This window comes from Perognathus longimembris, chromosome 19 (assembly GCF_023159225.1).
Source record: "Perognathus longimembris pacificus isolate PPM17 chromosome 19, ASM2315922v1, whole genome shotgun sequence".
In the NCBI taxonomy this organism is placed as follows: Eukaryota; Metazoa; Chordata; class Mammalia; order Rodentia; family Heteromyidae; genus Perognathus; species Perognathus longimembris.
Genome location: NC_063179.1, coordinates 41,541,083 through 41,564,312, shown reverse-complemented (window position 1 = coordinate 41,564,312; position 23,230 = coordinate 41,541,083). Strand labels below are relative to the sequence as shown.

The 23,230-nt window shown below is 49.7% G+C and overlaps 1 protein-coding gene across 1 annotated transcript; it reads right to left on the bottom strand.

Annotated features, from left to right (window-relative positions):
• Positions 1-341: 341 nt before the first annotated feature.
• Enc1 (ectodermal-neural cortex 1) lies at positions 342-12,122 on the bottom strand. Its single transcript, XM_048368329.1, has 3 exons — positions 12,073-12,122; positions 6,868-8,682; positions 342-2,903 (listed from the first exon to the last, which is right to left on the bottom strand). Exon 2 carries the CDS (start codon positions 8,667-8,669, stop codon positions 6,900-6,902), a length of 1,770 nt encoding a protein of 589 aa, XP_048224286.1. The 5' UTR covers positions 8,670-8,682; positions 12,073-12,122; the 3' UTR covers positions 342-2,903; positions 6,868-6,899.
• Positions 12,123-23,230: the final 11,108 nt, after the last annotated feature.

Here is a 23,230-nt window from a genome sequence, read left to right as displayed (position 1 = left end):
ACTCTAACCCCTTCTCTTAACAGCTACCTAACTGTACCCCAATTGAGAAATGTCAGGACTAAATGCCTTGTCATATATTGTCTTACTGCGACATGGTATATGACTATTTCCTATTCCATACTTGGAATGAGTCAGACATAAGGCATTTTGCTTTGTTTAATGGACTATGCTAAAGGCCCCAACACTTTACTTACTGTAACTTACTTGCTGATTTTTCATTTTAATGAAAAAGACAACCGATGAAACCACACGGAGAAACTAATATTTTAAAGACTCTCTTGATGAAATGAGAAAGGCCCACCGTTGTTACATTCAAATAAAGACAAGGACACACATCCACAGACAATGAAGAGAAAATCTCTAATAATTTATTGACCTTCAGTTTCACATTGTGAAAACAAGTAACAGTTTTACAAAACCTCAAAATAAAATGTAGTAGTAGCAAACGATTACATACAAACACAAACATTTTACTAACCTATCCCGAGTTCTGTATGTGAAGCACATATTCAATAGCCAAGAGAGGGATATTACGCAGCCCTAATCACTCTTATTCAGACAGGTGTCAAGTCCGGAGAAAAGAGGCGACACAATTATACCAGAAGTGGAAGGCTGCCCTTTGTTATCCGTTTCTACAGCAACCGCCTCACAAAATGCGAAGAACCTTCTCTGTCTTATGCCAGGGTTTTTGTGTGTACTGTGCTGTGAATTATATTGGCTTCAAAGTGTGGGACGTTTCACAGGGTGAGAATGGTCAAGTAGCCAGCCCAAATGCCTACAATTCAAAGAGCAGGAGTCCAGAAAGTTCCCCACAGGCTGGGGGCCCACCCTTTTTCAGCAGCTCCCTTTGGCTCATACACAGTCATTAATAAAGGATTCAAGGACAGGCCACAACTTTCAAACAGCTGCGGGAAATTCTTCCTGCTTTCAGAAGCTGAGAGGTGACACAAACATCTCCAGACAGATTTGCATCATAAGCTGCTCTTGACTATTACAAGATAACAACACAGACTATGCCGCCAGGGTACAATCAGACATTTGCATTGCTCAGAACACATCTAGGGAAGGAGGGACTGACCGCTATCACAAAGCACTGATGCTTTTATTCCAATGGCTCATTTGTTTTGTTTTGGTCCAACTATAGCCCCCTTTATTCACATCACGGACTAACACATACAATTAGTCTAAAGTCCTAAGGTGAAGAGAAATGGGAAGGATTTATCTGTCATTTGACAATGCAAACACACAATATAAAAAGCTTGTTATCAAGTTTTAAACCCTATTTCCTACACAGATCAAAGCAGTTGCAAACTCTACTCTTCCTCCAACACCTGAGGAAGCGCCTACTAACACTAACCCTACCACAGGACACTGACTAGGGTAAACAAGCACTCCAAAGAGCAAAGAATGTATTCACAACTGATTCCCAACAGGACCGGAAAATCTCTTCATGGGCCACTGTTTACAAGTCTTTGGTGTTTTGTGACCAAATCTATCACTTTTATCTACCAAAGAGTATTTTTTCACCATTTAACTAGGTTTCGGCATTAAAGTGTTCACTATCACAAGAGAAATGTTTTCCTGATCTTCTAACACTTGCTAAGTCTTCGAACAGCCAGAACAAGAAAATATGATCCGAGTATTAATTGTGTCTGCGATACTTTTAGTGTGATTTTTTTCCCCCATTCACTGTGATTACGGCCAAGTATTCATATAAGGGTAATAAATAAATAAATAAAACTTTGGACAATGTCTTCATCTGTGCCCTATATACAGAATGATTTCTTAGAATTTTCCAGGACTTCAGGATATTACAACAAATAAAAAATAAACAAAGCTGTCAAGCAATTTGGTCCTTTCCAAACCTCAGTCACAGAGACTGAAGTCCCGTAAATCCGAGGGGAGGAAGAAGGGGCCAAGAGAATATTCCTCTCATCACATCCATCAACTCGGCCTCATCCCTGGAAACCCCACGGAAAGGGGGAGAATCCATGACAAGTGACCTCCACCGTTTTCTCTGCCTCTGGGATGCAACTTAGCTTCCTTATCTTATATCCTTTCCTAGCTTGCATTTCCAAAGTCCCACCCCCCTCCCACCCACCCCCCAGTAATACTCCAAATTCTAACCCCAACATTTTCATTTTTGTGCAGCAAAGCCCATCTCAACAACCACAAAATGTGCAAAACATACAACCACACACACACACACACGCACACGCGCACACACACACGTCCGTACAAGTGAAGACAACGGTAAGCATTGTTCCAGCATGCAGGCATCCAACAATAAATAGCTAAATCTAGAACGAGTTTCTCAACAGCCAAGGGGAAGTTTAAAGTCCCTTATAAATAGAAGAAAAGAACATCTCCCAAACAGGCGACCACAATGTCCCCGTTGTTCAAGTGTTTCTGGGGAGGGGGGCGGGCAACCCCTTTGCGATTCAAGTGTCCAGTGGTCCTCGCCTCTAGCCAGTGCAGTCAGCTTCTCCAACAGCAGCTGGTGTCTCGCAGGCTTCACGCCCTCCCCAGAGAGGTGACAACCATTTCAAATGTTACACATAAATGGCGGGGCCCAAGGAAATCAAACGCTGAATGTGGTACAGCAGGGAAAAGGCCCAGCTTTTCTCTCCCTTTGAGGGGCTGATTAATGCTGACATTAATCCACAATTACAAGACAAGGACTAGATCACAGGTTCATTCATTCATATTTAAACCATGTGCTAACTTGCACTGAAAATTCCCACCCCCACCCCCTTCCTTCATGTCCAGTTAGAGCATTGACAAGGTGCAGAGAATGGTACTTGAGTCTTGTAGCAAGCAACTTCTCCATTTTTTTCTTTGTCTTCATTAAACTTGGTCTCTCCAAAGTAGAAATCTCACATTATCTCACCGAGTGGCGTGAGCTAAAACAGAAGGAAAAGAAAACACAAAACAAAAGAGCATGAAGGATTTATGGGATGTCATGGTTTTAAGTTGCTTGTTAGTAGCCACAACATTTTTTTTTTTTAAATGAAGGCAAAGCTGGGAACTATTGCTTCTAGAGGTCTTAATTGTATATTCAGTAGGAACTGTGCAAAGATTCTAAAGTACCTGCCGTAAACTTGCACACGTGGGCATGGAGCGGGCTAATAAGAACAATGGTGTCAAGGACCGACACTTCTTTCCTAACCGTGCTGAGGCTCAAATTCAAACCTACGCGCCTCGATGCTATGATGAGCTGCTGTCTTCTCTTTCCAACATGCATAGGGCTTCGAGCTAAACAGTCACTGTCAAGCCATCGCCCAGGAGGCAGCGGGGGGGGGGGGGGGGGGGGGCGGGAGGGGTCAAAAGAGATCCCTGTATAAACCCACCGAGGCCCATTCACCATAAAGGACTCTAAATCAGTCTTGTTTCCTTTCACATGATAAAAGAGTTTACCCTAAATCCTTTTTTTTTTTTTTTTTTGCCAGTCCTAGGGCTTGGACTCAGGGCCTGAGCACTGTCCCTGGCTTCTTTTTGCCACTTGGGCCACAGCGCCACTTCTGGCCTTTTCTCTATATGTGGTGCTGGGGAATCGAACCCAGGGCTTCATGTAGGCCACATTCCCAGCCCACCCTAAATCTTTAGTCTCCTCTCAGAGAACAAACCATGGTTGGTACCATGGTATGCACAAGACAGAATCCACCAACATCGAGGGTAAATATAAACTCTGTCTCTTATAACCACAAAGCCTACCAACTTCCTCATACTACTCGGCCTGCCCCTAACTCCCAATTTCACACAAGGCTTTTCCAGTAGCATCTGTTCAGAAAGCACATTTACAGCCCTATGTAGGAATCTGCTTCCCTACTGCTCCAACTTGAAGAACAAAGGGAATTCTAGAGGGGCCATGCATTAATTGCGCTGAATTCTTCTTCAATTTTGTGTGTTCAGAAGTCTGATTCATTTCCTAGTTGTTTCTTTTGGCTGTTTCCTAACAGTGATTCAAGCCTTGAAGGCATTCCTAAGACTACGGTGTCATTCCCCAACTCTACCTCCTCATAACCCGTATGTCCACATTAGACTGAAAGAATGTATCTCGTAATAATAGGAAATTTCAAGGCATTGCACACTTCCACAGAAAGTTTAAAAAAAAATCTCATACAAAAAAAGAGCATGCGAGAAGAAACAAAGCAAACTATTTCCCTAGTCCAAGTGCTGTCAGGTTGAGGCCACAGGGTACCAAGAAAATAGAAGATAATCAAAGTCATTTCCTTCTTGTCCCTCCCACCCACTGACAGAGCAGCAGGGGACAGTTAACACCTCCTCAGCGGATGAGCTTTCTGATCAGGATGGTTTTTATTGACCTTGGATTAAGGCACGTAGCACCTTACATTTGGGGAGTAGAAGGATGCAGGCTCCCATAGTTTAGGGTGCGGTTTAGCGCCAGTGCATTTCTCCAAGTCTCTCCATCTAGCTTGACTGTTTTAGCACTATCTTGTGTGTCATGAGAAATTTAAGTCAATATTCTCCCTGTTTGAAATGTAAAGACTGGCGTTGGTCAGACATTTAAAATCGCCATTCAAAAAGCAGTGGATTTGCTCCTATCAAATCCAGACTTTATGCACTGCCTCGTACTGATGGCACCAAGGGCGAAGAGAATACAACCCTGCACTTTATTTGCTCTGTTTCCTAGGAACCGGAAGTGTGTGATTAGGTTCAAATACACAGGATAGGGGTGAATTCAAGTGTTTGCCAATATACTCTGGGCTAAAAGGAAAGAAACCAAAAAATGATATCTAAAGATGACAGATAATGATCAAAAAAAATCTCACTTTCCCACACAAAGCTAACTCCACTTCTACCACTCATAGCAAGATCTAAGAGAGAAAAGTGAGTATTGAACGCTTAACATATGCCAGGCTCTGGACTATTTTTACCCCCAGTCCTCATTTAACAATACATCCACGTCTGAGCTGGGAGAGATCCCAGGGGGAATTATAGTTTAAACAACTCACTGGACAGAGAAGCAGCCTTAAAGTCTAGAAAGCTCTAGAACTTAAAACTAAGACCAGAACACACTTGTGGTTTTTCTCTCTTCTTCCTACTGTCAATTTTAATATCTTGCACCAAGAGCCAGCTAGACCATCAATGACCATTTTTGATGTTCTGACGCCATCACTAGCAATTTTTTAAACAGCTCTTCTGTGCAAATACAGTCAGTTCTGGACTAACACCTAATTTACTGTGCGGCTAATTGGTGCTTCTGCCTAGGAGATTCTTTAAACCTGCCTGAGAGTTGAGTCATGCATTCATATCTCAAATGAAATAACCACGTTCAGAGGATTTGTTTATTCAGGATTACTGAGATGCCAGTAAGGCTGCAAAAACCAGTTTGGTGTGGGACGCTGTCCATCCAGTTGTTCCCCAGAGGTCTCTGACAGATCCTGCTCTTTTGGAGGAGTTTCACTGCAAGGAAACATTGCATGGCAAGACTATGGAGAGACTGCTCACTGGAAGAGGCTATAGATCATGGAAGATTTGGGGAAAGGGGAGTTGATGACCTGTGAAAGTGAGGTACGCTTTAATGATGTTTGTAAAGGAGCTCTCAGAGATGAGGAATAGACAAATCAAATGAACTGACTCTTTGTTTAGCTTATAGCTAAGCCTAGATTTCCCCCTTTCCCTTTTGAAGTGCCCTTCAAAGATGGGAAACATCCTAGGCAAAACAGAGCCAAAAGTTTCCAAGTAATGAATTTGTTTTCATTGTAGTTCCTCCAACAGTTATTTTCTTCTCTTACCAAAACAAATCAACAAGCTCTGTGCTACTGACACAGGCTCAGAGCAATTTCGGGGGACTGACGAGCAGCAAAGCTGCCACACACAAGCTGTGTGAACATTCAGCGGCGTGGCCCTATGAATTATCGGAGCCTAGAGTATAATATAGTCTTATGTACACAAGACAACCATTATGCACTCGGATATAAGACACTGAACACAACTTTTGTTGGTCCTAACAATAGGGTCAGCCTGACTGATTAACTCTGAAAGGATGTCGTTTGGGTGGCCTGAGGGCTCTTGCAATGTAGGTGTAACCTTTCAGGACAGATCTAGATTCCCACCCCATCCTTCAACATTGATCAATGCCCTTGGGGGGAGGGCAGCTATATTTTGAGGGGGGCATTTTAAATAAGCTAGTAAGTAACTTTGGAGAGAATGAACTAGGGACAAACTTGAGCAATGCAATTTTCAGTACACTGGGTTTTAGAAAGTGAAATGGCAAATCAGCCCTGTACCTCCTGGGGGTTACCAATATGAAGTTCAAGTTTATTAGGTGGCAGGCAGTTAGTTCAGCAAGATGCTCAAGTGCCTTGCTTTGGGACCACACTGCTGGGCTTGATTTCCTTCTTTCATTGCTAAGTCCTGTGACGTTGGCCATCTACATGGTGAGGAGAGTAATTAATATCCCACCAGGTTGTGACTTCAAATGGGATGGTTCCAGGGCTCTGCTCCAGGCACAGAGTGAACACTCAATAAACACTCGCTAACATGAAGAAGAGGTCACTGGTTCTCAACCTGTTTATATGGGAATATAACTGGAAAACTTGCCCAAAGTAAATGATGATGCTTGGGCCCCACCCTAAACCAAATGGAACGATATCTCTGGGAAGTTTTTGAAAAGCTTTTTGAGACAGACATTCATTCAGGCTAAGGGATGGCCAGTGCCTTGTGTCATGGGGGAGGTATAACTGCGGTCAGCACCAGTGGTGAAGTTCTGGGGGCATGACGTCTTTTATTAGAGTTTCTGCAGTGCTTCTGCCTCGGTTCTAGACTATGGATCATGTCCGAATGAGACAACCTGCCTGGCGAAACGCGTCCTTCCTTGTCCAGCTCGACTTCCTTCCTTACCTCATGCTTACATGCTTCGGGATGCATTCCACCTAAGAGGGCAGGTGCTTCCAGGTGCTGACGAACGCGGTGGGGATCAGCGAGTACGGGACGGTGGTGATGCTGTTCCACACGTCTAAGGTGGGGTCGTAGCAGTCCAGAGTCTTGCACCGCTGAATGCCGAAGTATCCCCCCACCACGTAGAGCTTGTTTCCGGAGGCCACGGCGTGGCAGCTCATGCGCTTGGCCGTCACGTCGCCCACCTTGGTCCACTGGTAAGTCTCGCTGTTAAACTTATAAGCAGAGCACGCGGAGAACTCCGTGTCTCCTCCCATGATAAAGATCTGGTTCCCCAGCACCGCGGCCGCCGTGTAGCGCCAGGGCTGGGGACAGGTGGCTGGCACCGTCCACCTGTTCTCACACTGGTCGTAACACTGAACCTTGGGGAGCTTGTCGTGGCTCACGCTGGTGCCCCCGAAAGCGAACAACTTGAGCTTGGCGCTCACGACGGCGGCGTTGCTGACCCCTTCTCGGAGTGGGGCGACCATGGTCCATTTGTTGGTCGTGGGGTCGTAGTGTTCGACCTGCTTTAGAGAGACCGAGGGGGAGGCGGGGAGGCAGCCGGTGGCGGCCGTGTGGCCCCCGACCACGTACAGGCAGTGCTTCAGTTCCGCAGAGCCGTGGCCAAACCTGGCCACGAGCATGGGGGCCGCCTTGGACCACTCCTCGTGCAAGGTGTCATAGACCCACACATCTTTTGAGACTCCGTTTTCGGACCCCCGCCCTCCAGTGATGTACACCTTGCAGCCGATCGCACACGCGCTGAACTCTTTTCTGGGGCTGGGAATGTCAGCCTTGGGGATGATTTCTTTGGCCTTCTGGTCTACCAGGTAGAGCTTGTCACACATGAAGGTCTGTCCGCCCAGGAGGAAGAGGGCGTGGCCAGTCTTCCGCGGCCGGGCACACAGGCTGGTGACCACCCCGTCATTCTGCAGGATTTTCAGCTTGCATCGGATGGCCTCCTCCACGATCTCCTTACTCTTCCTCTGCTTGGTGATGAGCTCCTCCATGGCCACGTTCTCCATGAGATAGATGGCGGGCAGCAGCGCCAGCCTCACGGTCTGCAACAGTTCCGGGAGGTAGCAGTAGCGCTTCTTCAGGTCGTAACTGATCCAGTTGATGGCAGACTCATACACCAAGCGCTCGTCTTCCGTCTCCAGCTCTTCGCTGGACAGGAGCTGCACGACCATGTCTTGGGGCAGCTGGAGGAAATCCTCGTTCTTCCGGATGGTCTGGAAGTTGCTGAGACACATCCTCCAGGAGAGCTCGTACAGCTTGGTGCACTGGTGCGCGTCGGACAGCAGCAGCATGCCCAGGCAGTTGGTGGGATGGAGGTTCTTCTCGAGGAATTCTGCACACGCATCTCGGATGTCTTGGAACTCCAACATGTCACCGGCTTCCAGGAGCGACTCTGCGTTTTCTTCGTTGATGATGACCCGGGAGGAGTACGCGTAATCCAGGAGCAGCTCCAGGACCTCCGGATGGATGGAATTGTCGAAGTTGACTTCGCTATCCTGGCTCTCCTTCAGGCCACCGCTGAACATGGCCTCGAAGTAGCGGCTGCAGGCCGCCAGCACGGCCCGGTGGCAGGGGAAGGTCCTGTTTCCCGCGTGGAGAAGGACATCAGTGAAGAGCCGCTGCTGGCGGAGAAGGTTCAGGTGCGTGAGGACGCTGTCGGCATAGGAAGACTTGTGAAACAGATAGATGTTAATGGAGCCACTGCTGGCCCGGGACTTGCGGTTCTCATGCACGCTGACTGACATTTTGTTTTCCCTCCTAGAACAGAACAAAACAAACTCATTGAACAGGAGGCTCTCAGGGGACCCCAGCTAGCTGTAGGGAAAAAACAGAAAGAAAGAAAGAAACCATCATTTTCCAAAAAGAAAATTCAACACCATCGTGGTTAGCTCTGTTGCCTACTGTTTTGAAGAAGATACTCTCAATTCAAACCAGCCAGCCTACCTGGAAGGGAAGATATGCCTTATAATAATACTGATGAGCTCTGTGAACTATACACTTGTTAATAAAGAATTAAAAAAAAAACAACACTGCTTAAAAGCAGGTTCATCTTGGAAAACCCGATCGCCAACTTTGAGGATATTGAAGTCTTTGAGAATGTAAGTCAGCAAAAGCCAAAGGCAGCAAGCTGGTCGCCTTCTCCCAGCTCCTTGGGCCCATCCGGTCCCGCTGATTCACTACTGGCCACTTAAGATGCCTAGCCTCTTGCTCTCATAATGCCAGGACAGGCACCAGTTTTAATGCTCTATGCAACATAAAGCCCTGTGTAAAACAACCACCTACTAATTAATTCCATTAAGAAGTCCTTTGGTAAGATCTTAACTCTGCATCTATAGCAAATGCCCAGTTTCGGAAATGGTCAGCCCATTACACGTTAACAAATCATTTCTAACCAGACAGTTCTATCAAGACAGTTCTGAATGCACCCCAATTCAACATCCTCCTCTACTGATCAACAAAGCTTCAGTGACAGCACCGAATGGATTCTGGCCACAATCACCACCCACCTTTCTGGCTGTGGACAGCTTCCAACATGAGGATTTGGCACATGAAAGGAAGAATATATGCGTGGTGTACTTGTGCTATTTTCTGTTCTTGGAAAAGCAGTCCTAAGAACAAAGGAAGATGCATCCCCAACCCCCCTTCTTTTGGATTAAATAGTACATCACCCCGGCTGTCCTTGGGTGCCTGAAAATACTACTGGTATGTGCATAGAGGGATTTCAAAATGCAAACCCTGCTTTATTTAAATTAAAACACAGAGCTGTGGTGTGTGTGTTTGTGTGTGTGTGTGTGTATGTGTATGCGCACATGTTTGTGAATGTTGCCAGCCATTGTTAGTTTAGGACACCCTGGAATGTATTTGATTAAACAACCTTTTTTCTAGGTATCTAAATTTAAATGACATCAGGATCTGTGTCTTTTGGCTTTTTGCCACAAGAAAACTGTAGGATAAAGATATGGGAAATGCTTCAAAAACTAAAGCCCTCCTCCCTTTTACTTCAAAGGAAGAAAGCACTTAAGAGCCCTCTGCTCTGGAGGGCCCTGAGGAAGTTGTTTATCTCCAGGAGAGTGCTCAGGGTTGGTTACAGTATCTATTCCCAACACCAGCAGCCAGCCCTTAAACTGCAGCTGAAACAGTTTTTTCCTTCAACCATTTCAGGGATTTATTTTTAAAATTATATTCGGGGCTGGGGATATGGCCTAGAGGTAGAGTGCTTGCCTCGTATACATGAAGCCCTGGGTTCGATTCCTCAGCACCACATATATAGGAAAAGGCGGATGTGGCGCTGTGGCTCAAGTGGTAGAGTGCTAGCCTTGAGTAGAAAGAAGCCAGGGACAGTGCTCGGGCCCTGAGTTCAAGCCCCAGGACTGGTGGGAAAAAAAAATAATAATATTCCAAGGATGGTTACAAAATACAAATGATTGATCAAGACTCAGTGGGTAAGAACAGTCAACTAACTACAACTTTCCTGGCCAGCTGCCCAAGATGGCACAGAAAACAATAAAGGGAAGCATGTAAATGTTAGACACTCAGACTGCCTATCATTAGGTGATGTAACTTGTTTTCCTTCTGATTTTTGGAATGTTACTTTCCTTAGGAGTAAACATGGCTTAGAGAGCAACAAAGTAATCGCCAAAGTCCTAGAGCTCCAGTGTTGGAGAGAAAGACATGATAAATAAAGCACCCAGAAATCTCCAGAGACTTGGGATAGGAACACGGTGAGGGGCCCTTCCCCACTCCTACCCCAAGCTTAGTCTCTACCTCTTATCCATCTTCACCAATGCCCAAAGCTCTAAAGAATACCCCAAGGGGCCTCCGGTTTCTGACATGTTCAGACCTGTCCCAGCATCTCTGGTGTTCCAGCGGGGATGCCATTCGAATGAGTGCATTCAATCGGAAGTGTTGTGTGGAAGATGTTAAGCCTCAACCTCCAGGTTGTCTAAATGCCTCCTGTCAGGGGAAGGGGAAGGCAGCTCTCACCCAAGCCGGGGCTACTTGCAAGCAGGCTGTGCCAGAATCCCGCCGCAGGCCATGAGATCAGGGTGGCATAACACAACACTCACAACCAGCACTTAACCAAACAGTTTGTGTAGAAGACCCTGGGATACACGGCGCGCCTCTCCTGGCCTGGGCGCGGAGGTGATGCTAGGTCCAGCCTATCCCATCCTCTTGGCCATCACCCAGCCGAAAGGGCGTGCGGGTCCACAGCAGCATCGAACACGCTCGCAGTGAGTACAAGGCACCCTCGAAGACCCCCGGGAGACAACTTGCTTTCTGGTTTGGCATTATGGAAGCGTCACACGGCGCCCTTCGAGGGTCATCCCCAGCATTTCCTAAGCCCCCCCCCACACACACCGCACGTCCATGTCAAAGAAGTGGCCAAGGAGACATGCACACACATGTACTTCACCCGCATCTACCCAGAAGGCACAGGGAAGGACTGCCGTGGCTTCCTTCTGGTTAGGGCGACCCGGGCGCCCCCACGACCCAAACCTCTCCAAGTGGCACCTAAGGCTGCCGTCCACGCAGCCCGGCAAGGGGGAGAGGCTGGGCGGATGACCGCGCGCGGGCACTGACACGAAGGACCTCGGGGTCCTCCGGGGCCGGGCCGGCGAGGGCGCCGCCACAGGGGCCGTGGAGCCGGCCGGCCGGGCGCGGCGCCCCCCGGGCTGGGCCAGGCGCGCGGCCCCGAGGGCGCACGCGGCCCGGGCGGAGACCGACGGGCCCGAGCCCAGCCGCTTTCCATTCATTTCCCACGGACGCTCGGCCGCGGCGAGGTGCCGGCCTGGGGGGGGGGGAGTGGGGGGCGGTGTCCGCGCGTGGTCCTATCTGTCCCCGAACCCGGGTGGGCGAAGTGGGAGCCCCGGACCGGGCGCTCGGGGCCCCGGGGGCTGCGGGGGCCGCGCCGGTCGCTGCTCCCGGCGGCCCCGGGCTTGCCCGGGCGTCGCTCCGGGGACGGGGAAGCCGGCAGACGCTGCCTCCCCTCGGGGCCCCCGTCCTGCGCCCTCGCCACCCCCGAGGTCGGGGCTGGGGGCTGCGGGGTGCGCGCTCCGCACACACCCCCCACTCGATCGCCCCCTCCAGCCCCCCTCCCCACCCACCCCACCGACCCGCAACAGGTCCGCGGCGCCGGGGGAAACTTACAGCCGTGGCGAGCGGCCTGGCGCGCGCGGGCAGCGGGCTGGAGCCTGGGTCGCCGGGCGGCGGGCGGCGGGGATCGGGCGCCGCGCTCCGGGCCCGGGCGGGAGGAGGAGGCGCGCGGGGCCCTGGCTAGCGGCGGGGAGGGCGGGGGGGGGGGACGGCGGGGACTCCACGCCCGGCACCGCGGAGGGAGCTGGGAAGCGCCGAGAGCTCGGGCGGCCGCCTGGCGTCGGCTCCGGGTCTCCGCAGCGCCGCCGCCGCCGCCTCCCGCGCTGCCCGAGCGAGCGGACTGCGCCCCGCCGCCCTGCGCCCGGCTATAAGCGGCGCGCCGGGGAGGGGGGAGGGGGGAGGGAGGGAGGGGAGGGGCGCCGGGGAGGGGGCGCGCCGGCGAGGAGACCGGCACTGCGGGGGGGGCGGGGCCGAGCCGCGGGGCGGGGGAGGGGGAGGGGCGCGGAGAGGAAGCGGGGCGCGGGGGGGGTGGGGGGCGCGGGGGGAGGAAGCGCGCGCCCGACCCCGGTCCCCCCGGCAGCCGCGGCCCCGGGACCGGCGGGGAGGAGAAGTTTCCCCGGGGTTGCCGGCCGCGTCGGCGCCTCTCGGGAGCAGGCTAGTTGGGGGAAGCCCAGGTGTTGGGGGACCCCCCCCCGCCCTCGGCCGTGCGCCCCGCGCTCTCAGAGCCCGCGAAGCCCAGCCTGGGGTGGGAGGGGGTGGGCACGACCTCGCCCCGGCGAGCGCCCCGGGCGCGCAGGGTGGGGGAGGCGACCCGGGCCGGGGTACCCCACCCCCCCTCCCCGCGCTGGACACGGGGGACCCCGCCGAGGCGGCTGCTCGGCCGGCACGGAGGGCGGCGGGCGCGGCGCCCGGGGCTCGGACCCGGCCACCCCGGAGCCGTCCTGCGCCCCGCGCGCCACGTGCTCCGCCACCCACCCGGGCATCGAGCTCCGGAGCGGGGCGCCCCCCCCCCCAAACAGCGGCCAGGGCGCAGTCACCGCGCAGACCCGAGCCTGGGGGGGGGTGGGAGAAGGGGGGGTCCGTGGAGAAAGAGCCCCGGACACACACGTTCAGTGCCCACCGTGCCCTGCAGAAAGGAAAAGGCCACCAAGCAAAGCAGCCTCACGTGGTGACCTCCAGCTTTACCAAACAGCAACCCCGGAACGCCCCGTCGTGCCAAGGGAGAGCCCAGCCACCTCCCGGGTGCCCCACCGAGAGCCCAGCCACCTCCCGGGTGCCCCACCGAGAGCCCAGCCACCTCCCGGGTGCCCCACCGAGAGCCCAGCCACCTCCCGGGTGCCCGCTTGGCATTGGGGATGGTTGAGGAGGGTCCCGCCCGGTGGGTAGGTAGGTAAGGCCACCCACCCGGGAGACAGGCTCCAGAACGGGGTGTCCACTGCCCCCCGCCCTGCTTCTCCATCCTCTGGTTTTCCTTAAAGATCCCGAGGTGAACTCCGCGGGGCGCTTCCTGAGATGGCTTTGCAGAAGAGGCCTGCGGCTTCTGTATTCCAGCGCCTCACCCTCCTGCCTCTCACACGTTGACATGTCCTCCTCGCAAACAAAGAAAGACAGTGCCCTCTGAAGTCCTGTGTTAGCATTGACTCCTCGGGCTCACGAAGAGCCCAAATCTGTTTCCTAGGGTCACGTTCAGGGCCGGCTGCACACCGTGGGAGAGGCGGGATCCATTCTAGGTAAGATCCAGGTGCCCCGAGCCCGGGGGCGGTGAGGTGCAGAGAGCAACCCCGAAGCCAGAGCCACCCAGTCCCCAGGAGACAGGCTACAGTCACGGCCAAGCACAAAGATGGAACCGGTAGAGGCGCCAGAGCCAGGTGCTGAAAGACCCCAGGTGGTAATGCGCAGCTATTGCACCTAAGCCTTCTGAAGCGTTCCTGGGGGGGCCCGTGGCAGGGTGTGGGGGAGACCCCACCCCCCACGCTTCCTGATGCCCTGTGTGGGTTTGGGTGAGACACCAGCAGGCTAGTTTCCAAGACCCAATGGGATTCCTCCGGCAGGGAAAATGGTTTCAACCATGACAGCTCCTTCTTCCTCCAGTGACTTAACCAAATCTTCCTAGAGCTTTGTCAGATGCTACTGCCCCAAAGTGGCCAGGTGAGCTGGTTATTTTTGTCCTAAGAAGCCACTACACAGGTAATCTGTCTCTGTTAGCTGGAAACTTCTGTGTCCACCGAGGAGACAGTGCTTCTCTTTACAGAAAAAGGCTTTTTGCTAAGCAGGCAGGCCTGCGAGAGGAATGGAATCTCCGGCCATTGCATCCCATCCGTGACCACTTTTCTCTATCTTTTCTACCTAAGGTTGCCACTTTTTATTCCAGCCTCAACAATCTTGAAATGTATTCTGCAGCCATATACACTTGCTTCATCCGCCCAAGGCAGACGGACAAGCAGCGCGCGGGTAAAGAAGTCCATGGATCCAAGTTACAGAAACAGGAAAGCCTTTTCCTGATGACAGGCTCGGGAGCTGAGCTTCATGGTTTCTGGAAAGTACCCACGAGCAGGGCTGGTGATCTCCGACACTTCCCACTGGTTTGTCTGAACCGGTGTATGAAAAGTTTGCTGGCTGTTGGGCCGTTTCTAATGTGTATCTCTCAGCTGAAAGTGATTTGCAATTTAATATATTTCTCCTCCTGACAACTCAGACCTCATGGTTTCTACAGCACCTCTGAGCTGTCCTCAAGGTAGTTCTTATCGGGCCCCCCTCCCTCCAGGAAGAAAAGGTAAATCTTCTATCTCCCCAGGAAAAAGCCTCTCACCTGGGCTGTGACTACATGGAGTGACAAATCCACATAGCAGCTAACTTGAGTCACCAGCCGCTCAGGAAATGCCCCTGGGAAACTGTCTTCGCCTCTGCCTTGTGACACCAAACCAAGGTCTCATTTTTTTTTCTTTTAATGCTATTAAGCTGTGCCCAAGGCTTTGGCCTTGTTATCTCTCCTAACAACGTTATTTTGTTAGGCTGCAAAATAAGCAGCATGGGGTTAAATGTATTAGCTGTCTTCAGACCTAATCTATCTTCATTCCTTCCTAATTTACACCGTGGATGAATTAACGAGAATGATTTAATTAACACGACACAGCGATGGTACCAGGGACCGGGCAGCTCAAGGGATTAGACCAAATGGTGGGCGCCTCAGCTGCCAGGCTGCCTCCGGCCCGATTCAGGGAGCCCCCCCCCCAGACGGAGGCCTGGTCCCTGCTGGTGTGCCCAACGTGCCCTCTTTGTTCTTGGATCCACTCCTGAAACCTGGGTGAGGAAGGCGGTGGCGCGTGCTCACTCCGTGCCCTGTGCAGTCAGTGTGCACAGGGAGCAGCCAGCCACGCGTGAATTGCGACGGACAGCTATGGGAAGAAGGGAAGTGCGGGGGGCAGAGGGGAGCCACGCTGCTGGCTGGCGTTGGAGAACGGGGTGCCTCTGTCCAGGCTGCTGTGGTACAGGAGATCCACCCGTCTTCCTCGTTGCTGGAATGACAGGTGCTGGCCGCGCCCAGCCACAGGTGCGGTTCTGAAGAAGCCTCACCACCAAGACTCGGGGGGGACAAGGACAGTTCCCGGGGGAATCAGTCCTTTCTTCCTGAAGGCAGTCCTGGGGGGCCTCAGCACAACACCTCCTTCACCCAGCGGATCCCCCAGCCTCGGAAATGACACCCCGCTCCTATCAGAGGAACAGATTTTTATTCCTCAAGAGAGGAACAGAAAAAAAAATGGCGGTCAGTTCCAGAGACGAGGATAAGATAGACACAGGTCACCAGTACAAGAAGGTGTCGGGGAAGAGCAGGGGTTCGAAACGGACAGGGCATTTTTTTTTTTTTGTACTTGGGTTTGTCATCTTCTGCTTATTTTAAGTCATCGTGTTTGTGTTTAAACTTGAAAGAGTATGCTGAAGATCTCATCCCAATTGGTTTGGACAAATCTCAAATTTTCACTTGCTTCCTACATTCTTTATGTGTCATCATATATGTATATAAATCATATATACATATCATATACATACATATATATCTGTGGGTTAAGTCTATAATGGTAAGATTTTAAAATTTCAAACTCCAGTTACTTAGTGCTGCAGTCTATGAATACGGTTATATGTGTGTTACGGTTTTTTTGTTTGTTTGTTTTGTTTTTGCCAGTCCTGGGCCTTGGACTCAGGGCCTGAGCACTGTCCCTGGCTTCTTCCCCCTCAAGGCCAGCACTCTGCCACCTGAGCCACAGCGCCCCTTCTGGCCGTTTTCCATATATGTGGTGCTGGGGAATCGAACCGAGAGCTTCATGTGTAGGAGGCAAGCACTCTTGCCACTAGGCCATATTCCCAGCCCTGTGTTACGGTTTTTACTGGAAAGTTTTGTGGAAAAGTCTGCCTTTGTCCTCTCCGTGCTTAGTGCCACGGTCCATGTTGCCTTTCTCAGTTAAGGGTTGTTAGAATTGTGAAATTAGTTCTTTCCGTGAGACTCCTTCCTTCACTTTAATGCAGCCTCCAGAGACATTTGGGGGAGTTGGAGGGGTGTGGGCCCTGGGTCCTGAACTCCAAGTCTGGGTGCTGTCCTTGAGCTTTAAAACAAAACAAAACAAAAAACAGCTGAAGGCTGGTGCTCTGCTACTTGAGCCACAGACCCACTTCTGGCTTTTTATAAGTGGAGATAAAAGTTTCACTGGCTTTCTTACCTGGCCTGGCTTTGAGCCACAACCCTTTGCTCTCAGCCTCCCGCGTAGCTAGGGTTACAAACATGAGCTCCGGAGCCCGGCTCCAGGACATGTTGAAGGGGAGACAGTTCAGTGTAGAGGGATACATTTTCTGCATTGAGCCCTGATAGTGCTGAGTAAAGGTTAGTGAGTAAATCAAATCCACCTAGGTTGCTTAAGGTGTCTCTACTCTAGGACCCTTCACGGCCTGATACAGGTTTATAAGTTTTAGGGGAAAGATTTTAAAGTATCGTTTATTGTTCTTCCCTGATTACAAAAGAACTACATAGTAAAAATCTGGAAATGGTAGAAAACCAAAACCCTAGCCCACCACTGGGAAGTAATAACACTGAGCCCGTGAATTCCAGTCTTTCTATGGCCCCATGGTACTTTATTTTTAGCAGTTAAATGGTTAAGAAGAGAAACTCTAGAACCAAGTTGGAATTTCCGTTTCCTATATTTGCTAGCTGTATATTTGGGAGTAAGTGCTGTAAATCCACGAAGCCTCAGTTTCCTATAATAACAGTCCCTGGCTAAAGGGTTGCTTTGCAGATCACATAACCAGCAAACGGAGTCAGGAGCTGAGCCTGGCTGGTAAGTGTTCTATAATGCTTGCTTCTGTAATGAGTCCTTAGAAAGCTGTTTTATTAGGAGAACGGCATTCCTGCAGTTACTTAGCTATTTCCAACTCTCCTAAGTCAAAGTGACTTCCTTGTTGCGCTTCCAATGTCCACATCTGCTCTGAGTGAAGAGAAACTTGTCTGGATTGGGTTTATCTTCTCTTTTGGAGGTGTTGGTTTGTTTTGGGTTTTGTAGCCCTACGGGTTGAACTCAGGGCCTTGGGCGCGCTAAGTGCTCGTTCTACCGCTGAGCTCTACCCTCGCCTCGACTTGCATACCCAGGAGTGTCAAGTTGGAAAATCCACGGGAACTGCCTTAGCTCCCATCTCTTAGGGCTCCATTGCCTTAAAACAAATAATGAGCTGGTGTGGATGACGTATACTTGCAATCCTAGCTACTCAGGGGGCTGGAATCTGCGGATCAAGGTTCAAAACCAGCCAAGGCAAAAAAAAAAAAAAAAAAAGTCGGTGAGACTCTTATCTCCAGCAAGGTGTCAAAAAAAGACCAAAAGTGGAGCTATAGCTAAGGGAAAGAAAGCATCCAGGCTCTAAGTTCAAGCCCTAGTACCAGCAGAAAGCAGGGAGGGAGGGAGGGAGGGAGGGAGGAAGAGAGGGAGGGAGGGAAAGAGGGAGGGAAAGAAGGGCTACTGCCAGAGAAATCAATTTTAAAAGCACACCTTCTGAAAGGAAACACCAAGCTGTGCTTAGAAGAAGACAGACCTGTCAAAACAGAGCAAACATGGACTGTAAACCCTGCTCTTTCCTGCACGGAAGGTCTTGTACGGCGTGTAGACTAATCACTCCCTCACACCTATGGGCTCATACCAGGCCTCTGTCTGGGTCTTGCACAGCCTAGGGGAATCTTCAACCATTTTCCCTGCTGGTTTCCATAATCTTTTGATTGCTTTAGGGTTCCTGGATCTAAACTCTTAATTTGTTCTAAGTAATTACATTCAAGAATTGACCGTTGTTCCAAGCAATGAAAATGAAGGTTTTGTTTGGCCTATAGGCTCTGCTTTCAGGGCCAGATGCCAAGTCTCTGAGCAGGTCTGGGCATGAAGAAGGGACTAGAAGAAGGGACCTTTGTGGTCCAAAAGCTTGCACCTTTGAATGACTAGGAAAAAGATTTTATGGCATTCTGAGAGCCACAGACTTGACTGAATGTGCAAACTCAGCTTCAGACAGCTGTGAGACCTGGAGATTAACATTAGTCGAATAAAGAGAATGAAAACGGAGAGCAGGATGATGATAAAAGCGTTATGTTAACTTCCCATAAGTGTTTCTCCTCATGGTGCTGGAAACACAACAGAGGGATGGAAGCTCACCTATTCGAGCATTCACAAATTACCCTTAGCCCCAGGAGTAATTCCTTATTTAATGGTATTTTAAAAGATTGACATATCAAAAGGAAATAGCATCTTCTTTAAAAGATTGTGCATACTCAAATGGCTGTTAACTTCCTACACAATTATAAGCAAGCAGCGACTTCATTCAATCAGTAGATCATTTGATCAATATTTACAGGTATCTCATCAAATATTGGTTTCTTACTAGATTCGAAGAGAGTCAGGAGAATGCAGGCTGCCTGAGCTGAGCACAGGCCCCTCTTCAACGGCCATTTTCCACACAAGGATTATCAATAAACCCATCCTTGCCACATTGAAAACTGGCCTGTTGAAAATGGTAAAGTGATGTATAGCAGGGTAGGCCAAGAAAGGAAAAGGCAAAGCCCCCGGGCGGAAAGAGGGGCTGGAGTCAGCTGCTCTCTCCCAGTTCCTAACAAAGACGCTGTATTCAGGAGGTTCTGAGGTTTGTTATCATAGAGGGAGACAGCTGGGCTCCCCCAAACTCCATCAATTCCTTTCACACACACACACCCACACTTTGTGGGAGGCTGAACATGCACAGGAATACCAAGGTGCACCCCGCTTTTGCCCACTGTAGTTTCCCAGGTAGTCTTGGTAGATTTTATCTGAATGCATTTTCTATTGCCTTTGTCAGTTTTTAAATTTCTGTATGTGATTTTTCCATGGCTTCATAAAAACCTAGGCAAATGAAACGTGTCACATCTCGATGTGTCCTATTACAAGCAAAAGATACCCATTGTCTCCTCCCTCATCTCCACACCTAAGAAATAAAACTGACGACTCCCCGGAAACCAGGAACTGGACACCCGACAGCTCCTGAGACGGCTGGACAGGATTTGGGTAAAGCAACAGTGCCCTCTCGTGGCCACAATGAAGAATCACTAACAGAAGAGGGCGGCATTCGAAACCAACTTCCTCAAGGGTCTACACGCCCTAGTGGATTGTTTGGAGCAGTTCCTCATCTCTATTGACACAAAGGTCCTAAATTCTAATCAACAATGGCAGGTGTCGTCTGGGGTCCAGCCAGTCTACAAAGGAGGCCAGGCTTATCTTGCTAATCTGCAAGCAGAAGGCGCAGCAGGGTCATAGACTGAGAAAGTGCTCCCTAGTCTAGCCAGGGCCAGTTCCTTCTGCATACGACATTAACCCACCTTGTCCTGCCCACCTCAAGACAGGAACCTGTTTGCCCATGGAGATGATCTTGGTGCCAAGGACTAGAATCACTAATGCTTGTGTACTCTCATCACGTATTTGCATTGTAATTTTAGTCTTATTTAGACTCCACAGGGACCCTAAAACAATAAGGATTCACAAGGTGAATCCCCAGCCTGACGTGGTTTTCGTCCTATCAGAACTGAGTTTTAGGGCTGGGAATATGGCCTAGTGGCAAGAGTGCCTGCCTCCTATACATGAAGCCCTGGGTTCGATTCACAAGCACCACATATACAGAAAACAGCCAGAAGTGGCGCTGTGGCTCAAGTGGCAGAGTGCTAGCCTTGAGCAAGAAGAAGCCAGGGACAGTGCCCAGGTCCTGAGTCCAAGGCCCAGGACTGGCAAAAAAAAAAAAAAAAAGAACTGAGTTTTAACCACTGAACTTTCCAAAGAGCTGAGGGGCTGTTTTCCTGCCCTCTGGAATGTCCGCTTTGCCTAGCTGGCACACATCGTGGATTTATCAGAGGATCCGTGACCGGCTTGATTTCCTTCACTCCACGAGGACAGGTCTAATAAAGGTGCCACACATGAGAAGTTGGAACCAAGTGGCTGAGATTATGGCTTTAAAGAGTTCACTTTACCTTTCGCCGTAGTCAACTAAACATCTAAGCAGAGCATGCTTTCACTCCAGCACTCGTGTGCTCTAGACATTGGCACGCGTTTCACAGGCAAAGGGATGCCCTAATCAAGTTGCTCTTTCAAATTTACTTCAGACATGGGTTGTTCGTTTGTTTGCTTTTTGCTGTGGACTGAAGCACTGTTTCCTCAGCTGGGATCAAACCCCCAATAGTAAGAGAAGTGTCTTTTCCCCGTGTCACTGTCTGTAACTCGAGACCCAGAGAGCTTTCGGCACTCCCAACCTCTCAAAAAAAAAAAAAAGATCTGGGGAGAAAATGCCATGGAACACAAAGGAAGCCTTTAACTTCTTGGCTGAACCTAGCAACTGTGACATGTTTGCAAACACAAGCTCCACACGCTGCTAACACTTGAATCGTGATATTGGACAATGGTTTGCAGATGCAAGCAAGGGGGTCTGCTGGGAGGAAGACACAGGGCCTCCACAGCACCCGCCGGGGCTTTGTCCTTCTCAAAGAAGCCCAAGACTACCATTTCTAGAATGCATCCCCTGGGATCATTCCTAAGACATGCTTCCTGAACTAAACTTCAGAAGAGTCCAGGGGATGGCTGCCTTTCTTCTTGTAGCCCAGAACTATTAGATGATGCCTCAATTAAGATTTTTTTTTTTTTGACCAGTCCTGGGCCTTGAACTCAGGACCTGGGCACTGTCCCTGGCTTCTTTTTGCTCAAGGCTAGCACTCTGCCACTTGAGCCACAGCGCCACCGCTGGCCGTTTTCTATATATGTGGTGCTGGGGAATCGAACCCAGGGCTTCATATATACAAGGCAAGCACTCTTGCCACTAGGCCATATTCCCAGCCCTCAATTAAGAATTTTTACAAGTCAGTTGTGTGCTGCAGTGCACGCCTGTAATTTCAGCACTCTAGAGGCCAAGGCAGGAGAATCTTTAGTTCAAGACAAGCTTGAGGTGCATAATCAGAAGTGGTCTCAAACAAACAAACACCATTTTTTTAAAAGTCAACTACCCAAATCTGTCTTTAATGTGATCGTCAACATTGAAATGGCTTCATCTCTTACAATGACCTAAGGTGAACAATTTGGAATCATTTTCAAAAAGCGATACATGCTTCTCATGGAATAATATGACTTTATAGGGACGTTCCGTTTTTAAAGTGCTGTTATGCTTTGTCATCTTCAATTGTCCCAGAAAAGGGAGATTTCTTGGGCTGTCATGCTTGTACTCTGTTTCACTGATGAGAAACTGAGTTTATCATCAATAAATATCTTGCCTACCATCCCAAATTTGCCAAGTAGTTTCATGGCAGCCTAAACACAGATTTGGGGGGCCTTATAAGGTTGCCCCTGTCTTCCTACTACTGTGTCTAGTCCTTGCATCAGCACACAGTAGTAATGTAATAAAAATTTATCAAATGAGTAAACCAATAATTTTGTTTGTTTGCTGGTACTGGGACTTGAACTCAGGACTTGGGCACTCTGCCACTTGAGACACAGTTTATTTTTTTGGTGCTTGATTGGAGATCGGAATCTCATGGACTTTCCTGCGTAGGCTGGCTTTGAACAGTAATCCTCAGGTCTCAGCCTCTTGTCTAGCTAGAATTACAGACACGAGCCACCAGTGCCTGGTTCAACCAATGTTTTATCAGATGCACGAACAGTTCTTCCTATGACCTTGCAAAGAACTATGTAACTATGCTCATTAACCTCTACTTGCAAAAGCAGAGGAGCTTTTAACAAAATACTTTAGGTTTCTAGCTTGGAATAAACCCAAATGATTTGCCTTTATGTTACCTAGAAAATTTTTCATATCCAGAATATATTGTTTCATCTAAGTTTTAGGGATTAGCTCAAGAAATAAGATGCATTCAGAGAAATCACTCAAAACAAAATTCCCCTAAATCTCCAAATAAAGAACTAGCACTGACGTACAGTGAATAAACCTGTGCAAATAGCCCGGGCCTCCTTTGAAGCCCGGCTCTTCCCAGAGCCCAGCGCCATCTGTGTTTCCCCTCGAGATAAAAAGTGTGCAACCACCCAGGAGCAAGTCGTCCATAGAGAATTTATTTCTGTCACGTGATGATTAATCGGTCTGTATTCCTTGGTACTGGAAAAGATAAGACTTAGGTAATGGAAAACTAAAGCTTATCTCCCAGGTGGGAAAGGTCGGCAGCACGTAGTGGGTTATTCATTCCTGCAAGCCAGGACGAATGTTCTTGGCCTATGTAGGGAAGTCTAGTCACCAGCGCCATTTAAGACTGTCTTTATGCTAGACCAATTAGCATAGACTGTGAAAGTCTGTGTGTGTGTGTGTGTGTGTGTGTGTGTGTGTGTGTGTGAGTCATGTGTCCTGCCTGAGACCACACAGCTGTCAGTAGCAAAGCTGAGACTCTGCTGAAGTTACCTGTTGCATAAATATTCTCAAGTGAGATGGAGGATTTTAAAACAACAAAAAAAATCCTCCTGGAAAAAGAAAACATTAGAGTTGGCTAGTAGAGGCCCTTCAACAGCTGGTTCATCGCACACATTCAAGGCCACACACAGAAATGAAACCTGAACATAGCCAGTCTGGCTAAAAACACCAAAATTGTGAGACTCTATCTTCAGTTAACCAATAAAATGCCCGACTAAAGATGTGGCTCACGTGGTAGAGTACCAACTTAAAGCAAATGGGGGTACGGGACCCTACA

Excerpts from the sequence above, each read along its gene's own strand:
- Enc1 (XM_048368329.1), bottom strand. The coding sequence starts at position 8,669 with ATGTCAGTCAGCGTGCATGAGAACCGCAAGTCCCGGGCCAGCAGTGGC.